General features: G+C 45.9%; 1 protein-coding gene across 2 annotated transcripts in view; it reads left to right on the top strand.

Annotated features, from left to right (window-relative positions):
- Nucleotides 1-17893, top strand: part of LOC311154789 (USP6 N-terminal-like protein) — a 75922-nt gene that overhangs the window by 49397 nt on the left and 8632 nt on the right. For both annotated transcript variants that reach the window (XM_084207553.1, XM_084207554.1), the window contains exons 4-12: nt 1360-1433; nt 1955-2040; nt 2875-2914; nt 3646-3726; nt 11474-11581; nt 14580-14689; nt 15272-15320; nt 16363-16483; nt 17335-17429. In XM_084207553.1, coding sequence (XP_084063679.1) covers nt 1368-1433; nt 1955-2040; nt 2875-2914; nt 3646-3726; nt 11474-11581; nt 14580-14689; nt 15272-15320; nt 16363-16483; nt 17335-17429 — 756 coding nt within the window. In that variant the 5' untranslated portion in view covers nt 1360-1367. The remainder of the gene's footprint in view (nt 1-1359; nt 1434-1954; nt 2041-2874; nt 2915-3645; nt 3727-11473; nt 11582-14579; nt 14690-15271; nt 15321-16362; nt 16484-17334; nt 17430-17893) is intronic.

Here is a 17893-nt window from a genome sequence, read left to right on the forward strand (position 1 = left end):
TAGTCTGACATACAGTTTGTTTTTCCCCTGTAGCCTGCAGAATATTTGTAATTTTAGCAGCATGTAAAAGACATCATTGGAATTTTTTGGCCCCATAACAACAACAACAAAAAAGTCAGAATTGGGGGAGTGAAATTCCTTACAAGTTTCACAGGACATGTGAGAAGGAGGAGATGCAGAAGTATTGGGTGACACTGCGAGGCAGTTACTCAGACCTTGCTATGGAAAATTAGCTGTGATTAAAATGTACTGATCAAAGTTCACATTTGAAGTAGGAGCTGCAACTTGGAAAAATAAAAGAGCAAAATACACTTTAATATTTCTGCCCTTGCTCTGTTTTGATTGTGGAGTCAATAAGAGGGGAAGATATACCCACTCCTGGTATGAATTTGAAGAATTTGCATTTTTCCAGTGTCTGAATGGATGAGTGTGAAGTGGTGCCATACCTTTGCTGCTGTCTGATAACGGGTCATGAAAGAGCCCTGATTATATAACTCCCTTTCCTGGGGGGGTTCCCCTTCCTTTTGTCTGCCTACATTTTCTCCTTGGTGTGTTAGTTCCACCTTTGGTGAATAAGGAACGAGTTATGGCTTGACAGGGAGGATGCTTCTTTGGCTAGTACAGGACAGCACTCAAATTGTGTTTGATTGTGGGAACTTACCTTTCTCATAGGTATGTGTATGGGATGAAGCAGAGCAGTGGGCACAGACCCCAGGGACCTAGACTGGGTCTTGCTTAAACCAAGACTGGTCCTTCTCAGCATAGGTGGGGACATCTTGCTGCTGTGTTGTTTTCTTTTGGAGTTGTATACAGAAGGTAATCCCAAGAGGCCAATTCACTTGTCTCATGCACACTTCAGTAGGCAAAAACTTGTTTCAATTTCTTCTTTGATGTTAAATCTGCCTCTGGATGCCCCTACACAGCATCTCCTGGCTTCCCATCCAAAGTCAGTGTTTTGCTGTCATCCACGTGGCTGCTGTGCCAAGCAGCGCCCGGTTGGCGCCTGTCCTGTGCTGGGCCAGCGCTCTGGGGCTGCTTCGTGTGCCTCGATTCAAAAGCCATGTCTTTCACACTGCCACGTGTGTGCCTGAGAACAAAAGCAAGACCCCCCTTGCTCGGGCTGGGCTGTGTCCCAGTGCAGGGAGCAGGAGCTGGCGGTCCTGCTGTGTGCAGGCAAGCTCCACAAACTCTGTACAGCGGCTGTGCAACCTCAGCCTAATTTTAGCTGTGGGATATGGCTGGAAGCTAAAATTGTCAGCGAACGTTTTTTGTATTAGTACTTTCCTAAAATATTTCACATGCTGTGTACACATTTACTTATCTCCTTTCCCCTCCCTCCTTCTTTTTTTTCCCTTACAGCTTCTGATATGAAGAAGGATATAGAGTCTTTAATAGCCCAGGAAAAAGCAGAAATCGTCGCCAAGTATGAGAAGGTACCAGCCTTGTGCCTCTCCCCAGCAAGCTGGCTGGGGCTGAAGCTGTTTAATCAATTAGGAATGCATCAAATAGGAACTTTTGCCCCCCTGCAGGCATCTCCCCAGTAACCCTCATGCCATTAGGCTTCATGCTAGCTCTCCCTTCCTATACATCCCATCTCACTACATCCCTGGAGTTTACTGAGGGTCCCATGTGGGCTCAGCATAGATACTTAAAGGTGCTGAGCTTCTAGTGCTTCAGTGCTCCCTTAACACCAGGATGGCTTATGCCCTGCAACACTGTTTTTTTGGATGTACAGCTTTTCCCAGCCTCTAGCAGAGGCACACATGGAATGCTGGATATCCTGAACTTTGCATTTTTCTCTGCCTTGAATTTGGCTCTTTAGTGCAGGTTTTGCTCTCCTGGTTCTAGCCTTTTATCATTCAGGAGAGAGTGATTCAGGCTTTGGGTGCAGGATGCAGGCACTGGGGCATTCCTGATGCTGGGACCAGCTCACAGGTGTCCTTTCTGCTTTCAGGGCAGACAGGAAGGAGCTCAGATTGACCAGTGGGAAGATGCCGATTTCACACTCTACAAAGTTACAGACCGATTTGGATTCCTGCAGTAAGTGCTCCTGCCCTCTCCTTTCCTCTCTGACCTCTGTGTGTGTGTGGACCATCCTTCTGCACTGAGCATGACTGGCCCAGCATCTCTCCCATAAGCTGCTCTGTGGCTTGGCTTGATCAATCCCAAATGCAGGAGAAAAGACTAAATGGGCCTCCTTCCTCAGCTGTGCATGTGCAGACACTGATGCTTTGAATCTGCTGCAAGACAAGGCTCAGAAATGGTGTCCTACCACAAGCCTGGTGTTAGAAGGTGCAGGCCTCTGTGGTGTGCTACAGAGGGAGAGGCCCTTGTGTGTGCACCTGATGATTCAGGGAGGGATAGGAAGAGGCCAGAAAAGATAGCTGATCATTTTTGGTTCACTTAGGAAACCTTTCCTTTAGAAATCTCCATCCTAACCAAGGCACACATGAATTACATACCCTGTGCCTGGGAAGAATGCTTAAAAAGAACTATTTTTATTCTGATTCTTAACAGAAGTTACAACAGTAGGTGTTCTGTGTGTAGGAGGGAGGTTTTAAGCAATTACTGTCTAGAAATTCTGTTTCCCCACCCTTTAAATTGCTGATCATGTGTGTATTGAAGAGAAGATATGTGCCCAGGATTTCTAGTTATGTCCAGTGCTTGATTACCCCCTAGAGCTCCTGTTGGGTGGTGGGATTTTGGATGGTGCTTCCCCTGCCTCTTTCATACTGGGGACAGCTGTAGGAAGGGCATGAAGTCCCCAGGACATACCCCCTCAAGTGTCTGAGGTGGTCCATGAGCTGCAGCACTCTGTGCTCCCCCCCACCCTTTGTTGCCCATGGAGTAACCAGCGATCCCTTGCTTTTCCAGCGAGCAGGAGCTGCCAACCCGCACCGCCTTGGAGGAGAAGGTGAGAGCTGCCAGCTCTGTCATCATGGATGTGGCATCCATTTCACACCAGCTGGGGAGGGAATGTTTTTTGAGGAAACAAGTGAGCAAGTAAGAGCAAAGCAGGATGCCAGCACCCACTGGTCACTGCTGCTCGTCCAGAGGTGTGGACTCTGCACGATGCCCAGCTGTTGGAGCTTTTATTTTGCTTGGTCAGACAACTTTCCTCCTCCACATGGCACTGAAAAAGCACCTCTTAAAGCAATATTGGGCTTTTCCCTCTGCTTTGGCACAGTGCTCAGCAGCTGTGGCTCATAAAGGAGACTGCATGTGCAAGGGAAGATGGTGGAAGTTGTAGGTAACCATCACTTCCATCCTCATATCTCCTGAGGTGTGAGCATGTCCTCTAGTAGAAAGCTGTTAAATGGGACTGAATCACATTTCTTCTGATCAGATACAGTGATAGGATTTGAATCTAGCTGGACCTGCAAAGATTTTTATTGTCAGGAAATACTCCTGGGAATGCTTTCTCTATGTTTAAGCCTGTGTGTCTTGTCATTTTCACCAATGCTGCTTTTAATTACCAAGTGCTGAAATTACCAGTTTCTGCACACACCTGTGGATTATTCCCATCCCTGATGTGAGATCTTTGCACAGAAGTTTAAAGCTAAGAGCATGAAGTTTTGTGTTTTCAAGAGGCATCTCCTGGGGCTTTTTTTTCTTAAATTTGTCTTTTCTTCTCCCTTGCACCAGCAAAAGCAGCAGGAAATAGAACGTGTGGACAAGTGGCTTAAGATGCTGAAGAAGTGGGGCAAATACAGAAACAGTGACAAGGTAAGGAGGAAAAGAGTGTATGTCTGGAAGAGTGGGTGTGATGGATCCTTATGATGAGTCAGGCTTTCAAAGAGTCGACAGAAAAGCCAGAGATCTCTGGAACATTGCCTGATCCTACTTGTTTGCTTTAATATTTTAAAGCTTTCCTAGAAATTTCTGGGTTACCAGTCAAGGTAAAAGTCCTGTTCTGACTTACATGGCTTTAAAAAGGTTTTCCTAAATGCTGCTGCCATTTTTGCACTTGCACCTGTGGAAGCAGGAGCATAGCAAGGATGTTTGTGTGCCCAGCTGGCACCCTGCCCTGTGAGAGCAGAGGGCAGTGCATGCCACCAGTTGCTTCTGTGTTTCCACCTCCTGGAAATGATGTGGTAGATGTGACTGATACGGCCCAGTTTATGTTCCTTGTAATTCTCCCTGGGGGAAGAATTATTTGTCTAGAACAATGCTTAGATTTTGTATTTTGCTCCTAGCTGTGCCTGTGAGAAGCCACTTAGGCTTCATATTGTGTACACCTGTCTGTGGACATCAAGGATGGAGACACCGACATTATGTCTTGGCTTTGGTGTTAAAATGAACTCTGTACCAAACACCACTTCAAAACTGAATTGTTTTTAATAAATAGTATCTGTTATACGTTCCTGTTACAAACCTCTTGAAACAAAAAACCCTTTGAACCTAATGACAAGACCCTTGCTGGGTAAGGAGAGGAGTGTTGTGTCTGACCTGCTCTGCTTGCAGCACTCTGCACAGGAGAGGGCTTGAAGCCTGGCACTGCATTGTTGCCATGGCCTCTGCAGCCTTTGTGTTTAGCAGGAGTGGGGAGTTTGGCTGGACTGCCTGGACTGCTCCTGTTGGGAGTCCTTGGGAGAAATTTGAGCTTGGTTAAAAAGGCTAAGTAGAAAGAAATATCTGAAGAATATTTGCATAGCTGTAGGGACAACATTGAGAAGAGAATCCTCCTTGCCCAGTTGTCAAGAGTCATGTTCAGTTCAGCCTGCCAAAGACCAGCTGTAGTCTCGCTCTTCAAAAAAAAAAAAAAACAAACAAAACCAGAAACAAAATCGTCTTAATGACAGCAGGGATGGGGAGGAGGTGGGCTTGGGGTTTTATAGTCCTTCTGTTCACTTCAGGGTGGTTCTAATTACTTTGTCAATCAGTGCTGCTCCGCAAGCAAAATCAGAGGCCCTCCTGTGACTTGGTGCTTTCTAATTAGAAGTTAGCACTAACTGGTTAGTGATCTTGTGGGTAAACCACCAAATTCCAGCGGGATACAGGGAATTCCTTCAGCTCCTGGAGGGTGTTTGGGGTGGGTAATGATGAGTGGTTTTAGCACACCTTGGCTTTCCTGGGACAGGCAGGATCCAGCATGAGTGATGGGGAGCAGTAGCAATCTCTGATCCCTGTCTGTTTTGCATTTCCCTTGATAATTATTGGGGGTGTTAAGCACACTGTAACTGATGTCACTCAGATCTGCTGGCTGGCAAAGGGTCAGACTGGCAAGTGGGTTTTGAGGGTCTTTGGGTCAGAAAATGAGAAAGCTCTTGTAGTAGAATAAAGGATGTTGTGAATAACAGCCTGTAAATGGTCGATGACTCTTGGACACAGAGGTGGCATTGTCCCATGCTGGGAGACCGGAAATGGCCATCCCCTCTCCCAGTAAAGAGAGAAGCAGTGCTTGGCCCCAAGTGGGGAAGGAACAGTCTGGTGACCCTGGGGAGTAGAAAGGAGCTTTGGTTTCAGTCCTGTCCAGCCTAACACCCATTGCCTGGCACCAAGGCAAGTGCAGGCTGTAAGGTCTGTAGCAGCCACACACCGTTAAATGCAAAGATGCTGAGAGGCAAAAGAGAAGTGTGCTTTCTTTTAATAAAAAAAAAGTAAAATCAGGTTGTATCCTACACCTAGATGTGAAACCCATGCTCTTGTGTCAGGAGCATGGAAGTTTCTCAGATATTTCTGCTGCCACAGCCGGATGCAGTTCAACTGTGGCATTTCAAGGACCTTATGCTGGGATCACAGTCATGTCAGAGGCTATGTGTTTTGTTCTACCTAAAGTAAATGTGACAAGCCCTTGATCTGATTTTTCTAAAGCAGAATGGGTTGGTTTTGTTCCTTCTCTGAGCACATCTGCATTGCATGTTTCCTTCAAGTTTGTTTTCACCACTTGGCTGACATGATAGAAACTCAAATGTCACAAGACAGCCACTCTGTTTTATTTTAACAATGACTAAAGTGTCATCTTTGAAGAAATCCTCTTATTGAAAACAAGAACCTTCCTTTTGATGTTAATTTTGATATGCTGTGCTTTGTTAGAGGGAGAAAAAAATCTTGTTGCAGGAACCGCAAGCAGTTTCACAGGGAAGTTGCCTTGACTATGACTCTGCTTTAATGATGTAGAAACCCATCTTATTTTCCAGACTGAGACTTCCTGGACTTAAGGGGCAACCTTTTCAGTCCCTGTTCATGTGCTAGAGCTGGCAGACATCTGATCATATCTAGTGCTTGATGAAGAGGGACTTAGCAAGCAAGCCTTTGTGTTTTACATCATCTTAGTATCTGATCAAGGCTTAGGTTGTTGTCTCATCTTCTGTGTTGTGAAATGTCAGCAGGAGGAGTGAGGTTGTGTATCCATCCAGGGCACTGACCCCAAAGCAGCCACCTGTCAGCGGGCAAGAAAGCAGCTTTTTCAGACCCTTGAAATGAGCCACCACCAGAGAGCAGCAGGTTTGACTTTTTGTTCCCCCACCTGCAGCCTGTATGCATCCTTGCATGCTGCTGATGGCAGTCTGGGTCTTGTGACTGTCACAGATTATTGGAAATAAGGCTGAAAAAAAAAGAGTGGGATCTTTTACAGTTCCTTGACTAGAATGGCCTGGCTAGGAACTGAAATAATTTCTGGCATAACCTGTTTCAGGATGAGCAACAAATAGGATTATCTTAATTAAAGTAATGCCCTGGGGCTCCCTGTGCTCATCATTGCCTTAAATCTGTCTCTATCTCTGTTCTAGACACATTTTGTAACAATCTGATTTAATTTCAAGATCAGTAAAGAGTGACAGTACAATTCCTCATATGGGTGGGGTTAGAATGATGCAATGGTGCCTTTTTCTGGCTGAATTTCCACAAGGGAAAGGGTACAAAAATAAAGGAGTCCATGAAAGGATGACATTGTTTTGCAGAGTTAAGGTATGTCAAACCTGCAAAGAAGTGCTAAACTGTGTTATTCAGGGTTCAGCACAGGGAAGCTCACGTGGTCTGTCTCCCTCTTCACTGCTGATTTGAACCCAAGTTTAAACACCAGCCTGACTTTGCTTGGGAAGGTTAGGAAATGGCTGGTGCCTTGTAAGAATCTACACATTTCAGGCAGCACAGTTTTGCTGGTAAAAAAGGCTGTGCTGTGTGTGCTGCAACAGCGGGATAATTTATTCATCATAGCCCTGAAATGGATTTCAGCCAGAAGCATCAGTCATAGGAGGAGGATATGACCTCTGCATCATTTGCAAGCTACATCTTGCTGCTGGCCATGTGGGATGGGACCTTTAGAGAGGGATGTCTTTGGTCATAGATGTCTGGTTTTTAGGCAAAGCCTGCCTTTGTGCAGGAGAGAAGCCTTGTCTCTGCTAAGGTCACGGGAGTGCAGAGCACTTAATCCAGTGCATGCCAGCAAAGCGGTTTAGGATGAATCGGGGATCTGTATGGACTGACACAACCCCCCAAGAGCGAACAGTCTGCTAATGCCAGGGACAGCCAGCAGACATTTCTCATGTCAGGGCTGGCTGAAGTCAGATCTCCTGCCTCAAATGCCATGGGAAGGAAAGGGGGTTGTGTCTGGGAGTTGCAGGGTTTGCCTGCTTTTTTTTTTTTTTTCTTTTTTTTTCCTCCCATTTTGGAAAGGCAGGTAGCATTTTCCTCTCCTCCAAAGGTAGCCTGGGCAATAACTGTAAATGCCGGCCCATAGCCCACCAGCTTTAGGATTTAATTTTGTCCCTGCTTTGCTGGCACCCCATCAGGAATAGCTGCATAGGCTCCAGCTGCAGGCACAACAGCTGAGTTGGGAGCAATCATTAACTATATGGAAAGAAAGCCATGTGTGCTGATGTCCAGACTGCCAGGCATCCTGCATAACCACACCATCAGTCAGCAGGTTTCGTGGTACTAAAAGGAAATCCTCCACTCCAGGTGAGGATTTGCACAGCTCAGTTCCTCTGGTCCACCACTGGTAGAGGATGGAAAGAAGTCCTTTCTCTTTGGAAGGATCATTCTTTGAGTCCCAAAGGAATTGAGGAAGGCAATATGCCTTCCAAGCCCTTCCATGTATCCAGCATATGTCTCCAACACTTTAAGGTGTTGGAGATATCACCATGGATACCCAAAATTTGGGCATTGCTCCTGCAGTCTTTTCCTGGTGATCCATGCACATGGCTGAGAAGTTAACAGTGACAGACTCCAAAGTGTGAAGGTGAAGTGCAACAAGTATATTCTGCCTCAAAAACCAACCCACCTCTCCCAAATCCTTTTTAAGTTCACTGTCTTTACTACTTCAAAAATATGTTCTGTCTTTAAAGGCAGTGACTCCATCCCTTGTATTCAAGACCTGGAACAATTGGTTGGGTACTTCTCAGAGGAGATTGCTGGTGCAGGAGGATGGAGCTCAAGTCTGTACTTCCGTAGTATTCCTCATCCCATCTACCTCAGATAAAATATGTGGGCAGGGAAGAAATAGGGATGGGGTGATGATGGCCTCTGTTCCATGAGCTTTGTATGTTAAAGCCTGGAGAGGGAAGATGATCCTGTGGCAAAACCTGGAGCAAGTTTTAGACACTGTAGTTTCAGTCCTTGGCTGAAACGGCCTCTCTACAGTGTCTCGAACCATTGCTTTAACCACCAGCATCTCCTTTTGTGAAGCAGAATGGTGTTTGTTCTTCTTGCCTGTGGACTGGTCTGTCAGCCTGCATGGGACATGATCCAGGTGGTCTCTTCCCATCTGTAAGGGCTGAGTAGTTTAAAAGAGAGTGACCTTGAGGGTTGTTTTTGACTGTCGTGTGGTACAGGAGTTATCATCATGCGCTGCCTTACCTCTGTCTTTTCATCCCATCATAAATACCGCTTGTATGGCAACTTCCCTGTTTTCCTTCAAGTTTCATGATGAAGAAAAGTTGCTCATTTTTTTCTGAGTGACTCACAGCTCTGAGGTTTTATCACTTTCATGTCTGGAGGTGGTGGGAGGAGGAAAACCCTTGAGTAAATAACAGGAAGGCATTTCATTTCAGTTCCATCTCAGCATGTTTTGTACCTCCCCTGTTCCTTTAGCACTTGTGCAAATAAAATCATTAGAGACATTACTATATGCCACTGAGGGTTGCACCCATTAAAGTACAACAATACCAGCTCTGGAAATTCAAAACAAAATTATTTCCTTCCCACGGACCTGAGTATCATCATATGCCTTGGCAGCTGTCAGTCAGTCTCTTGTAATCCACTGGAAATAAGTAATCTTTTCTGAGTTAGTGTTCTTGTCAGAATTAGTACATATTCTAGTTTCTTGATTCCACTTCAACTTTTGCTTCATAAAGGCATGAGTGCATGCAGGAGCCAGGCTTTTGTGGGCACCTACTACTTTGGGGATGTGGTTCATCTAATCCTGTTGCTTTGTGTCTCTTGATGCATTGCATTTCTTTCATCCTGATTTAATGACTCTTGGGAAATGGGGATGAATCTGCCCCACATGGTTTGAAGGTTTGCTGTCCTTAGAAGTACCTCCTTTTGTGAGCCTTTGAGTGTGCAGATGGTGAATTAGTGATGTCCCACTTGAAATGCAGGTTGCAGTTGAACAGGATAGTGGCTTTCCATGGGCATGTCTTGCTGGTGAGGTTGCTTTTGGAGGGCAGCTTTTATTTGGTGCATATAGAGGGAAAAGCAGGATCTGGTAAAGGATTTCTGCAGGATTTCATCCTGGCTATGTGCTGGACCTTCATAGCTGGTGCTAAGCAATGCTTGGGGCAGAGCAAGCATTTGGGGAGTTCTGAGGATGGCGTTTTAAATGTTGAATGTCCATCACACTTTCAGCATCAGGATACGTTGCAGACACTTTCTCTGTCAGCAGAAATACTGAAATATTTATTGTAATGGAGTGGAAAAGCATTCTCATAAACATCTGGTTCTTCTTGTCCTACAGAGATATTTTCCATACATTTTTGACTGGGATAGTGGTGTTCTTTGCTGTGCCCTAGCCTGTTTGCTTGAAGCCCACCTCCTGTCTTACCTTCTGGTCTTGTAAGTCTTTGGGACAAGGACCACCATTCCTGGGTCTTGCCCTCAGTAGACACAATGCTGCCATGAAGATAGTAAGGAAATGAGGAGTGTCAGTTTGTGTTCATGGAGTCCGTGAGCCACCACAGTGCCATGGTTAAAGTTTTAATGTCCTTGTGAGAGGCTGACCTTCAAAAGTCAGGTTGAAAGTAAAAGAGCTGGTGGTGCCAGGTGAGTCTGAAAGGAAAGGCAAGAGAAGCAGGTGTTCAACTGGGTGTGGCAATGGCAATGAGGCACGCCCACATCCAGAAAACTTTCTACTGGGATCTTGTGCTTCCCTGGGGATTGCAGTTCTTCTCTTACATCAGCCTGAATTGCATGAAGGAGAACACCCTATGGAAAAAGAAGAGAGATTTTGAAGGTGGTTGGATGCATTTGTACTAGGCAGTGACAGTAGCTCCAGCTGATTGCCTGATCAGGCACTGCCCTTCTCAGCTCCAAGCTCATTCCTGTGACTGGAAATCTGGCACCTCTGTCCCTTCCCAAGGAATTGCATGGTTCTGAGAGAGCACCATAAGGCAACACAAATACTCTCCATGGCTGGAGCTTGGGCATGTGCCATAGGTCCTTCAGTGTGCCCAAGATTCCTCAGGAATCTGGAGGAGTGCTGCTGTAAGGCATTTCACAGGTGAGATGAATGAAAGGAAGGAAAGTATTCAGAAAAGGATATTTTTCTTTATTATGGAGCTTTTTCTTTTAATAGAAATAGTCAGCAATGGAAAAAAAAAAGCTTCTTTTCTGTTTTCCATTGAATTTTAATGGGGCTTCATGACAAGAAAAAGGGAAGAAGCATCTGTGAGATGAAGTGAACGAAGACCTCTCTATTATGAAGGCAGGTCGAGTTGTTCAGCCTGAAGAAGAGAAAGCTCTGAGAAAACCTCAATGTGGTCCTCCAGTACTTAAAGGAGGCTTGTAAAAACAAGGGAAAATGACTTTTTACACAGGCAGATTGTGATAGGACAGGAGGCTACAGTTTTAAACTAAAAGAGGGCAGGTTTAGATTACATGTGAGGAAGAAATTCTTAACTGTAAGGGTGGTGAGGCACTGGCACAGGTTGTCCAGAGAAAGTGTGGATGTCCCATCGCTGGAAATGTTCAAGGTTCAGGCTGGATGGGATTAGGAGCAGTCTGGTGTAGTGAAAAATGTCCCTGTGCTTGGCAAGAGTGTTGGAACTAGATGATCTGTAAGGTCCCTTTCAATCTAACTGTTCTATGATTCTCTGGTTCGATGATTTTGACTGAGTAGTTGTCTTTGATGGATGCAGATACTCAGCTCATCCATCAGATCGGAGATGCCCTCTCTATGCCGGCACAAGGAGAGCAAGTAATTGCCTGGGGCGTCTGCTCAGATGGCTGATTATCTGCAGCAGCAAACCATGGAGAAAATGTGTTTGCCACCAGCAGGACCCAGCTAACCTTGCACGTGTTTTCCTCCCTGCAGATGTGCCGGCGTGTGTACAAAGGGATCCCGCTTCAGGTGCGAGGACAGGTCTGGTCACTTCTGCTGGATGTTGAGAAGATGAAGAAGGAGAATGAAGGAAAATATGAGGTATGGGCTCTACCTGGCAAAGACAGCAGAAGAAGGATGATAGGGAGGTTAGATTGGTTGATGAAGCTGGTTTCATGAGTACTGAAAATGCAAAGGGTTTCAGCTCTTTGTCTGAGTTTATATTAAGCTGGGGTCTTTCAGCATGTTAGTTGGCTGCTTTCTATAATATGCTGCTTCCATTTATTCTGCTGGAAGTTGGGAGCAAAGCTGCTGTCAGTGTTACTGCTTCTTTAGAGATAGATGCAGAAAAGAGTGAGGGGTAGCTTTGCTTTCTATAGGCAGCGTATGGAAGGCTTTGGTGGATAATTAACTTATATTCCAAGCCCGTGTTATGATTTATTTTGCATCATGTGCCAGGGCAAGGATCAAGGTGTTGTGGAGACAATTATTTTTCAGAGGCAGGAGGTCGAGTGCTGCTTCCAGCAGGTGTTTCTAAAAATCCCTGCCTGTTAAGCGGGATGATGCTAACACTCATTACAGTTAGCCAAGCATGGATGTTACTGGCGAGGTGCCGCGGGGATGGAGGCACATGCAGAGGCTGGGGGAAGGTGGGCTGGGCTCACCACAGTGAGCACAGATAAGGAGGCTCTCCCAGCATGCAGATTAAAATTGTACTCCCTCCCTCAAAGCTGTGCTGCGCAGGCAGGGAAGCAATCCAAACAAATGAAAGTCGCAAGGAGTTTATCTGTGCTCCAGAGGGGTCTGTGATAAACAGGAGCTTCACGGCTAATAGGCTTTGCTGGATGCAAACCCTCCACAAGATCATCTTAATCTACCTCTTCTTTGGTGCTGCCTGCTGCCAGTAATTAGCTCTCCCCTAATTTCCTCCAGGAGAGGCTCAGTGCAGGTCCTGGATGAGGGGTTTTGCTTTCAAGAAGGGACTAAGCCTCAGCCTCAGACTTGTGTCCTGAAGGAACTGGTTCCAATGCCACTCCATTTCTCCCTGGGGTATAACCCATGGCACAAAAGCCTGGAGGCTACCATGAAACATTCCATACTTGCTTTTATGTAGGTGTGATGCTCTGCCTCCCTGGGGTTTATTAGCTGCAGCCAGAGGGCTTGAGGGGAGCTTGAGAAGGCAGCAGGAGAAACATATTGTCCATGGGGCAGAGCAGAGGCATCCTGGCTTTTACCCACTGCTTTGTACAAGGTCTTTGGGATGGGACTTACAGCTTTCCAGCCTCTGCTCTGCCACCAGCTTGCAGGACTCACAGTGCTAATGAGCTCAACAGAGCATCTGTGGAGCCCCCAGGTTATTTACACTAGGGAAAAAAGGAGAATAACCCATCCTGTGTGTCTTTTTTAATGTCTGCACAATTAGTAAAGCTTCCTGGGTGCATGGAGTTGACAAAGTCCTGTATGACGTACCTGCCATTCATGTGCAATGATTTAAAAATACCCAAAGTAGGGTATTTACTTTGGGAAATTTCTGTGTTGTTCTGGCAGGGAAAACAAGAGGGCCTTTAGCAGGAAAATTTGAACTGAAGTGACCCAGTGCACATGAATAGTCATATTCTCTCAGGTAGTCTGTCTGCTTTATAGAGGGCAAGGACCCATAGGATACAGAGACCACACTATTTACAGCAGGCAATTTATGTTGTTCATCGGATCTTCATTCCATCACCACTTTTATCCTCACTTCTCCTGTGTAGGCAATAATTCAAAATCGCCCCTTTACTATTGCTCCTCCGTACAACTGCTTTCAAGGCTGGATTTAATATTCCCAAGATGCTGTGATCATCCAAAGTGTTGGCTGTGCTGGACACATGTGGGTGCTAATGACCTTCTGATGTTCCCCAGAGCTTATGTTGCCACCCTGGGAGGTCAGCCGCAGCCTGGAGGCACCTGGTGTCAGGCTGATAAGCATTCACAGGATGGCAGCTGCTGGAGCAAATGATAAATATCTGTGCAGATGTTCTATTTTTTGTCTCCTCTGTGAGCCTCGATGGGTCCTGACCCTAGGCTCAAGGCAAGTTGGGCTTGCTGCTCATCTCTACTGCCTCCAACCTGCTGGTGAATCTCAGTCTGCCTGAAGATAGTCACAAAATGTATTTTCTTCCTGCAGTTAACCCTTGAGACGTTAAAGGAGAGAGGGCATGATCACTGGTGGCATCCAAAAGCTGTAAGATGAGATAGATAGTGGTCCTTGCCTGCAGTTCAGAGCTGAACAGTGGGTTGCAGATGGGACTGCAGTGAGTTTTGTCCATGGAGCGTCTTCATCTTGGGCTCTGAGAGCACAGTTGGATGAGGTGGTCTTAAACTTTCGTTTGAATTTCCATTTTTTTGCAGTGGACTTAAATCCTTTTTCTGTGTGATGCTGCCTTAAATGACTAGCCAGCCTGGGGGGAACATGGGGATTCTTGGCTTTGAGTTTAGCTTCTGTTCTGGACTCTGCCAGTTTCTTAAAATTTGTACCAGTCCAAGAGAATATTCCAGGACTGTTCTTCTGGTGGAAACTCCTTAAACCAAAGATTACTCTCTTCTTTAGGGAGAGCAGTAGTTGGAGATCACAGAGTCTGTCATAACAGTTTGGACTTTATTATGAGTGAGCTTCTGAAAAGCTGACAGTGCTGCATACATCTGTGTATTGGTTCCTTAAGGATCAACAGAGCTCTCAATGCTTTATGACAGCCAGCCAGGCAAAGAAATCAAAATAAGAGTGGGATTGAGTTGTAAAGGTTTTAGATTCTGAAAACTCAGTATCTGCATTAGAAGATGGGCAAAGGCTGGGTTGGCAGCTGCTGCTATCTTAGGATGTGAGTGTGGGGTCATCCCCTTCTCCCTGGGCCAGCAGCACAGACAAGGGCTTAGGGGCTCACCTCCAGTCTGCAGTTCATTGTTCACTGCAGGACAGCAATGTCCCCTGCTCTGGATAGCTCTGTGTTGCTCCCAAGCTGCCACTCCTGCTGCAGGAGTCCTGCCTTCTCCCTTTGTGGAGAGAAGTACAGGCTGAGATGGTGTCTGATTGCTGCCTCTTGTGTGCCCTTTTCCCTTCCAGCAAATGAAAGAACAAGCAAAGAGCTTTTCGTCAGAAATCAAGCAGATAGATTTGGATGTTAACCGCACCTTCCGAAACCACATCATGTTTCGGGATCGCTACGGAGTGAAGTGAGTATGGAAGGCTGCTGTGGCTTATATGTGCAGGCCTGCCAGTGCATTTGTGAGGAATGAGCTGGACCAGCAGCCAGCAGTACCCTGGCTCAGAGCAAAGCCATCTCTGCCTTCTCCTCAAACCGTCACCACACAGTGTGACCCACAAGTGCTGGGCTGATGATTCTTTCTTCAGAGAGGTCCACACTGGAGCAGGCTTAGCCCCAGTTCTTGAGCCAAGCAACAGCCTGTTGCAGTGCCTTGTCCCCCAAGGCTCACAGTTGCAGAAGGCTTGGTTTGGGATGGCTGGGATGATAGGGTGGGCTCATCAGGGTCTGGGAGGGATGTGGTCTTCATGACAGATTGGTTTGGAGAGGTTTGATGAAGTGACTTTGTCACTAGGGTAAGTCACACTGGCTGCCCTACAAAGTCTCCAAGGAACAAGCTTTCTGGTTCTGTGATCCCTGCTCCTTGCAAATGCGTTAAGTACCAGATGGTTGGGTATTTTCAGAATCTTTGCTCTCTCTGTGTATGCACTGTTAAGCTCATGAAGCTGGAGAGCTCATGCTCAGGTGTTTTAATGTCCTTCTTTCTCCCCAGGCAACAGGCGCTCTTCCATGTCCTGTCAGCATACTCAGTTTACAACACTGTAAGTAGTAAGTCCAGTCAACATGAAGAGCATTGTGCTTTATATATTTATATATATTTATATATATAATGTAAAGATTTAAAGAAAAGCTTTATTTGTGTGTGTATTTGTGCAGACATACATATTTTCATGTGTATATATATATGTAATAAACACAAACTTATTTAGCCAGTGGTAATTCCAATTTTAAGTCCTAAGAGTGGGTTTTACAGAGAGCTGCAAGACTGTCTGGCAGCACAAGAATTTTTCCACAGTTGTTTCATTCCCTTGTTCATTTTGTCACCTGGTAGATGACATCTGGCAGATTTAGAGTGTCAGCAAAGAACAAGGGATTGCCCTTTGGCTTTTCAGCAGCACTAGTTTTCTGGCAGTCTGTCATGTTTCTGACTTCTTGTCTTACACCAAATGGTATCCTTGTTGAAAACACTTATTTACTACAGCAAACTAGTAATTTTTAGCTGAAGGATACAGACAGAATAAGCTGAAATTAGCAGCTGAACCTACTGTCTCCACCTCCAGGACAGGACAGTTAGAAGATGCTCAGGGGGTTAGTTAAGGAGCCTCCCTCATGCCAGATAAATGTGTACCAGATTTATTTACTGTTTAATTACTTCAGTGCTCATATGGCTGAAGGAATGCAAAGCAGCATTGGAGCCACATGCTGTTTGTCATCCCACAGATAGATTGGCCATAAGGAAAACATTTTTTACAATGGTAAGGCATGGAAATAATTGCTCAGAGAAGTTGTGGATGCCCTACCCTGGAAGTGTTCAAAGTCTGTTTGGATGGGGCTTTGAGCAACCTGGTCTGGTGGAAGCTGTCCCTGAGGAGGGTTGGATGAGATAATCTTCAAAGGTCCTTTTCCAACCCAAACTACTCCATGAGTCAGTGACATGGTAGATGCTGCAGACATATAGGAGCTGCAAATTTGGACATAAACGATAAAGACTTTGAAATGGGGCAGACCTGGGAAGAGGAAGCTTTAGCATTATGGTAGGCTCTGCCAGCATGGCAGCACGTGTGCCCCTCTTGACTGTTGCAGGAAGTGAGCTACTGCCAAGGGATGAGCCAGATTGCAGCCATCCTCCTGATGTACTTGAATGAAGAGGATGCGTTCTGGGCGCTGGCACAGCTGCTCACCAACCAGCGCCACGCCATGCACGGTAAGGGTGGGCTGGGGTGGGGGCTGTCTGCCACAGGAAGGGAAGATTGTTCAGGTTGGTCGGTAGAGCTTTTCCTCACATATTTGTTTAATTAAAGTGGGTGAAGCTTACCTACTTGAGCAGCCTGACTGGGGAGCTGAACTTCACTCTTGGAGGCAGACAAGCTCTTATCAGAAAAAACTAGTTTTATCCACCTGAGCTTTAGTGCTCAGTAATTAACACTTTCACAGAAGTGCTGTCCTGCCTCCAGGGTTTCTTGCCCTTGGCAGTCAATTAATTCAAGGTTATAAGAAGTCTCACAGAAGTACATCCAAGAGTATCCACACTAAATGTAGATGTAGTTCCACTAAATGTGTGATGTATTATTTTACTTCAGACACATTAGAGATCCTTTCATCTTGTGGTTAGCGGTAATCTATGCACAGAAGGTTTTTTCATGGGCAGAGAGCTAAACTTTATGGCTTGGTAACTTTGGACAGTCTTAAATACGTGTCCCACTAGATTACAGGGCACTGAATGAGCTTGTGGTGTTCAAACATCTTCAGCTTTTCGCTGAACCCTGGTAAGCACTGAGGTGTGTTTGGAGAGCTCTTGGCCAAGCCAAGTTGCAGGCAGGCAGTGGGAGCTGGGCGAGAAGGACCAGCTGGGCTTGGTCTGAGGGTCTTGTTGCCCAGATGGGGTGAGGGGTGACCTCTGGAAAGGAGGGTGAAAAGGAGGTAGCTGGGCACTCTGTTGTTCAGCCAACTTCAACAGGGGATGCAAGAGATGAGTTTATAGAGAATCAGGCTATCCCTGTCACTGCTGCAGAGCTTACCTGATTTTTTTTTTCCCTCTTGTCTTTTCTTGTTAAGGTTTTTTCATTCCTGGGTTCCCGAAGCTGCAGAGGTTTCAAGCCCACCACGAGCAAATTTTAAACAAACTGTTCCCCAAACTGAAGAAGCACATGGTATCTCTTTACTGTCAGTCTTCCTATAATAATGCCACATTTTAATGATAAAGCAGTTCATATAGTGTTCTGCCAAACAGATGTGCAGCTGAACATATTTCTAACCATACAGGACTGCTTCAGCTGCAGAGGCAGGCATTTATTAAATGGGTTGCCCAAATCTTGCTGAGGTGAACACTAATCATTTGCTTGCTGATCATCATTAGTGGAGGGACTGCTAAAATGTAGCCTTCCCAGGAGAGCCAGGAAGGGTTACAGAGCCTGCAGCAGGAGGAGCAGCAGTGTGGCTGGGCTGTGTGCTTGCACCAGCTGCAAGGCTCAAAGGCTGATACTGGTCTGTCTGGAGTCTTATTTCAGTAATTATTAGCTCCAAGTGCTTTGCGGTTGTTTTAAGTCAGGAGGCACATAAGATTTGCTGGGTGTTTTGTTGCTTGGGCACGTCCACTTGTTTTTCTCTCTGTCAG

The sequence above is a fragment of the Fringilla coelebs genome (genome assembly GCF_963513975.1).
Source record: "Fringilla coelebs genome assembly, chromosome: 6".
Classification (NCBI taxonomy): Eukaryota; Metazoa; Chordata; class Aves; order Passeriformes; family Fringillidae; genus Fringilla; species Fringilla coelebs.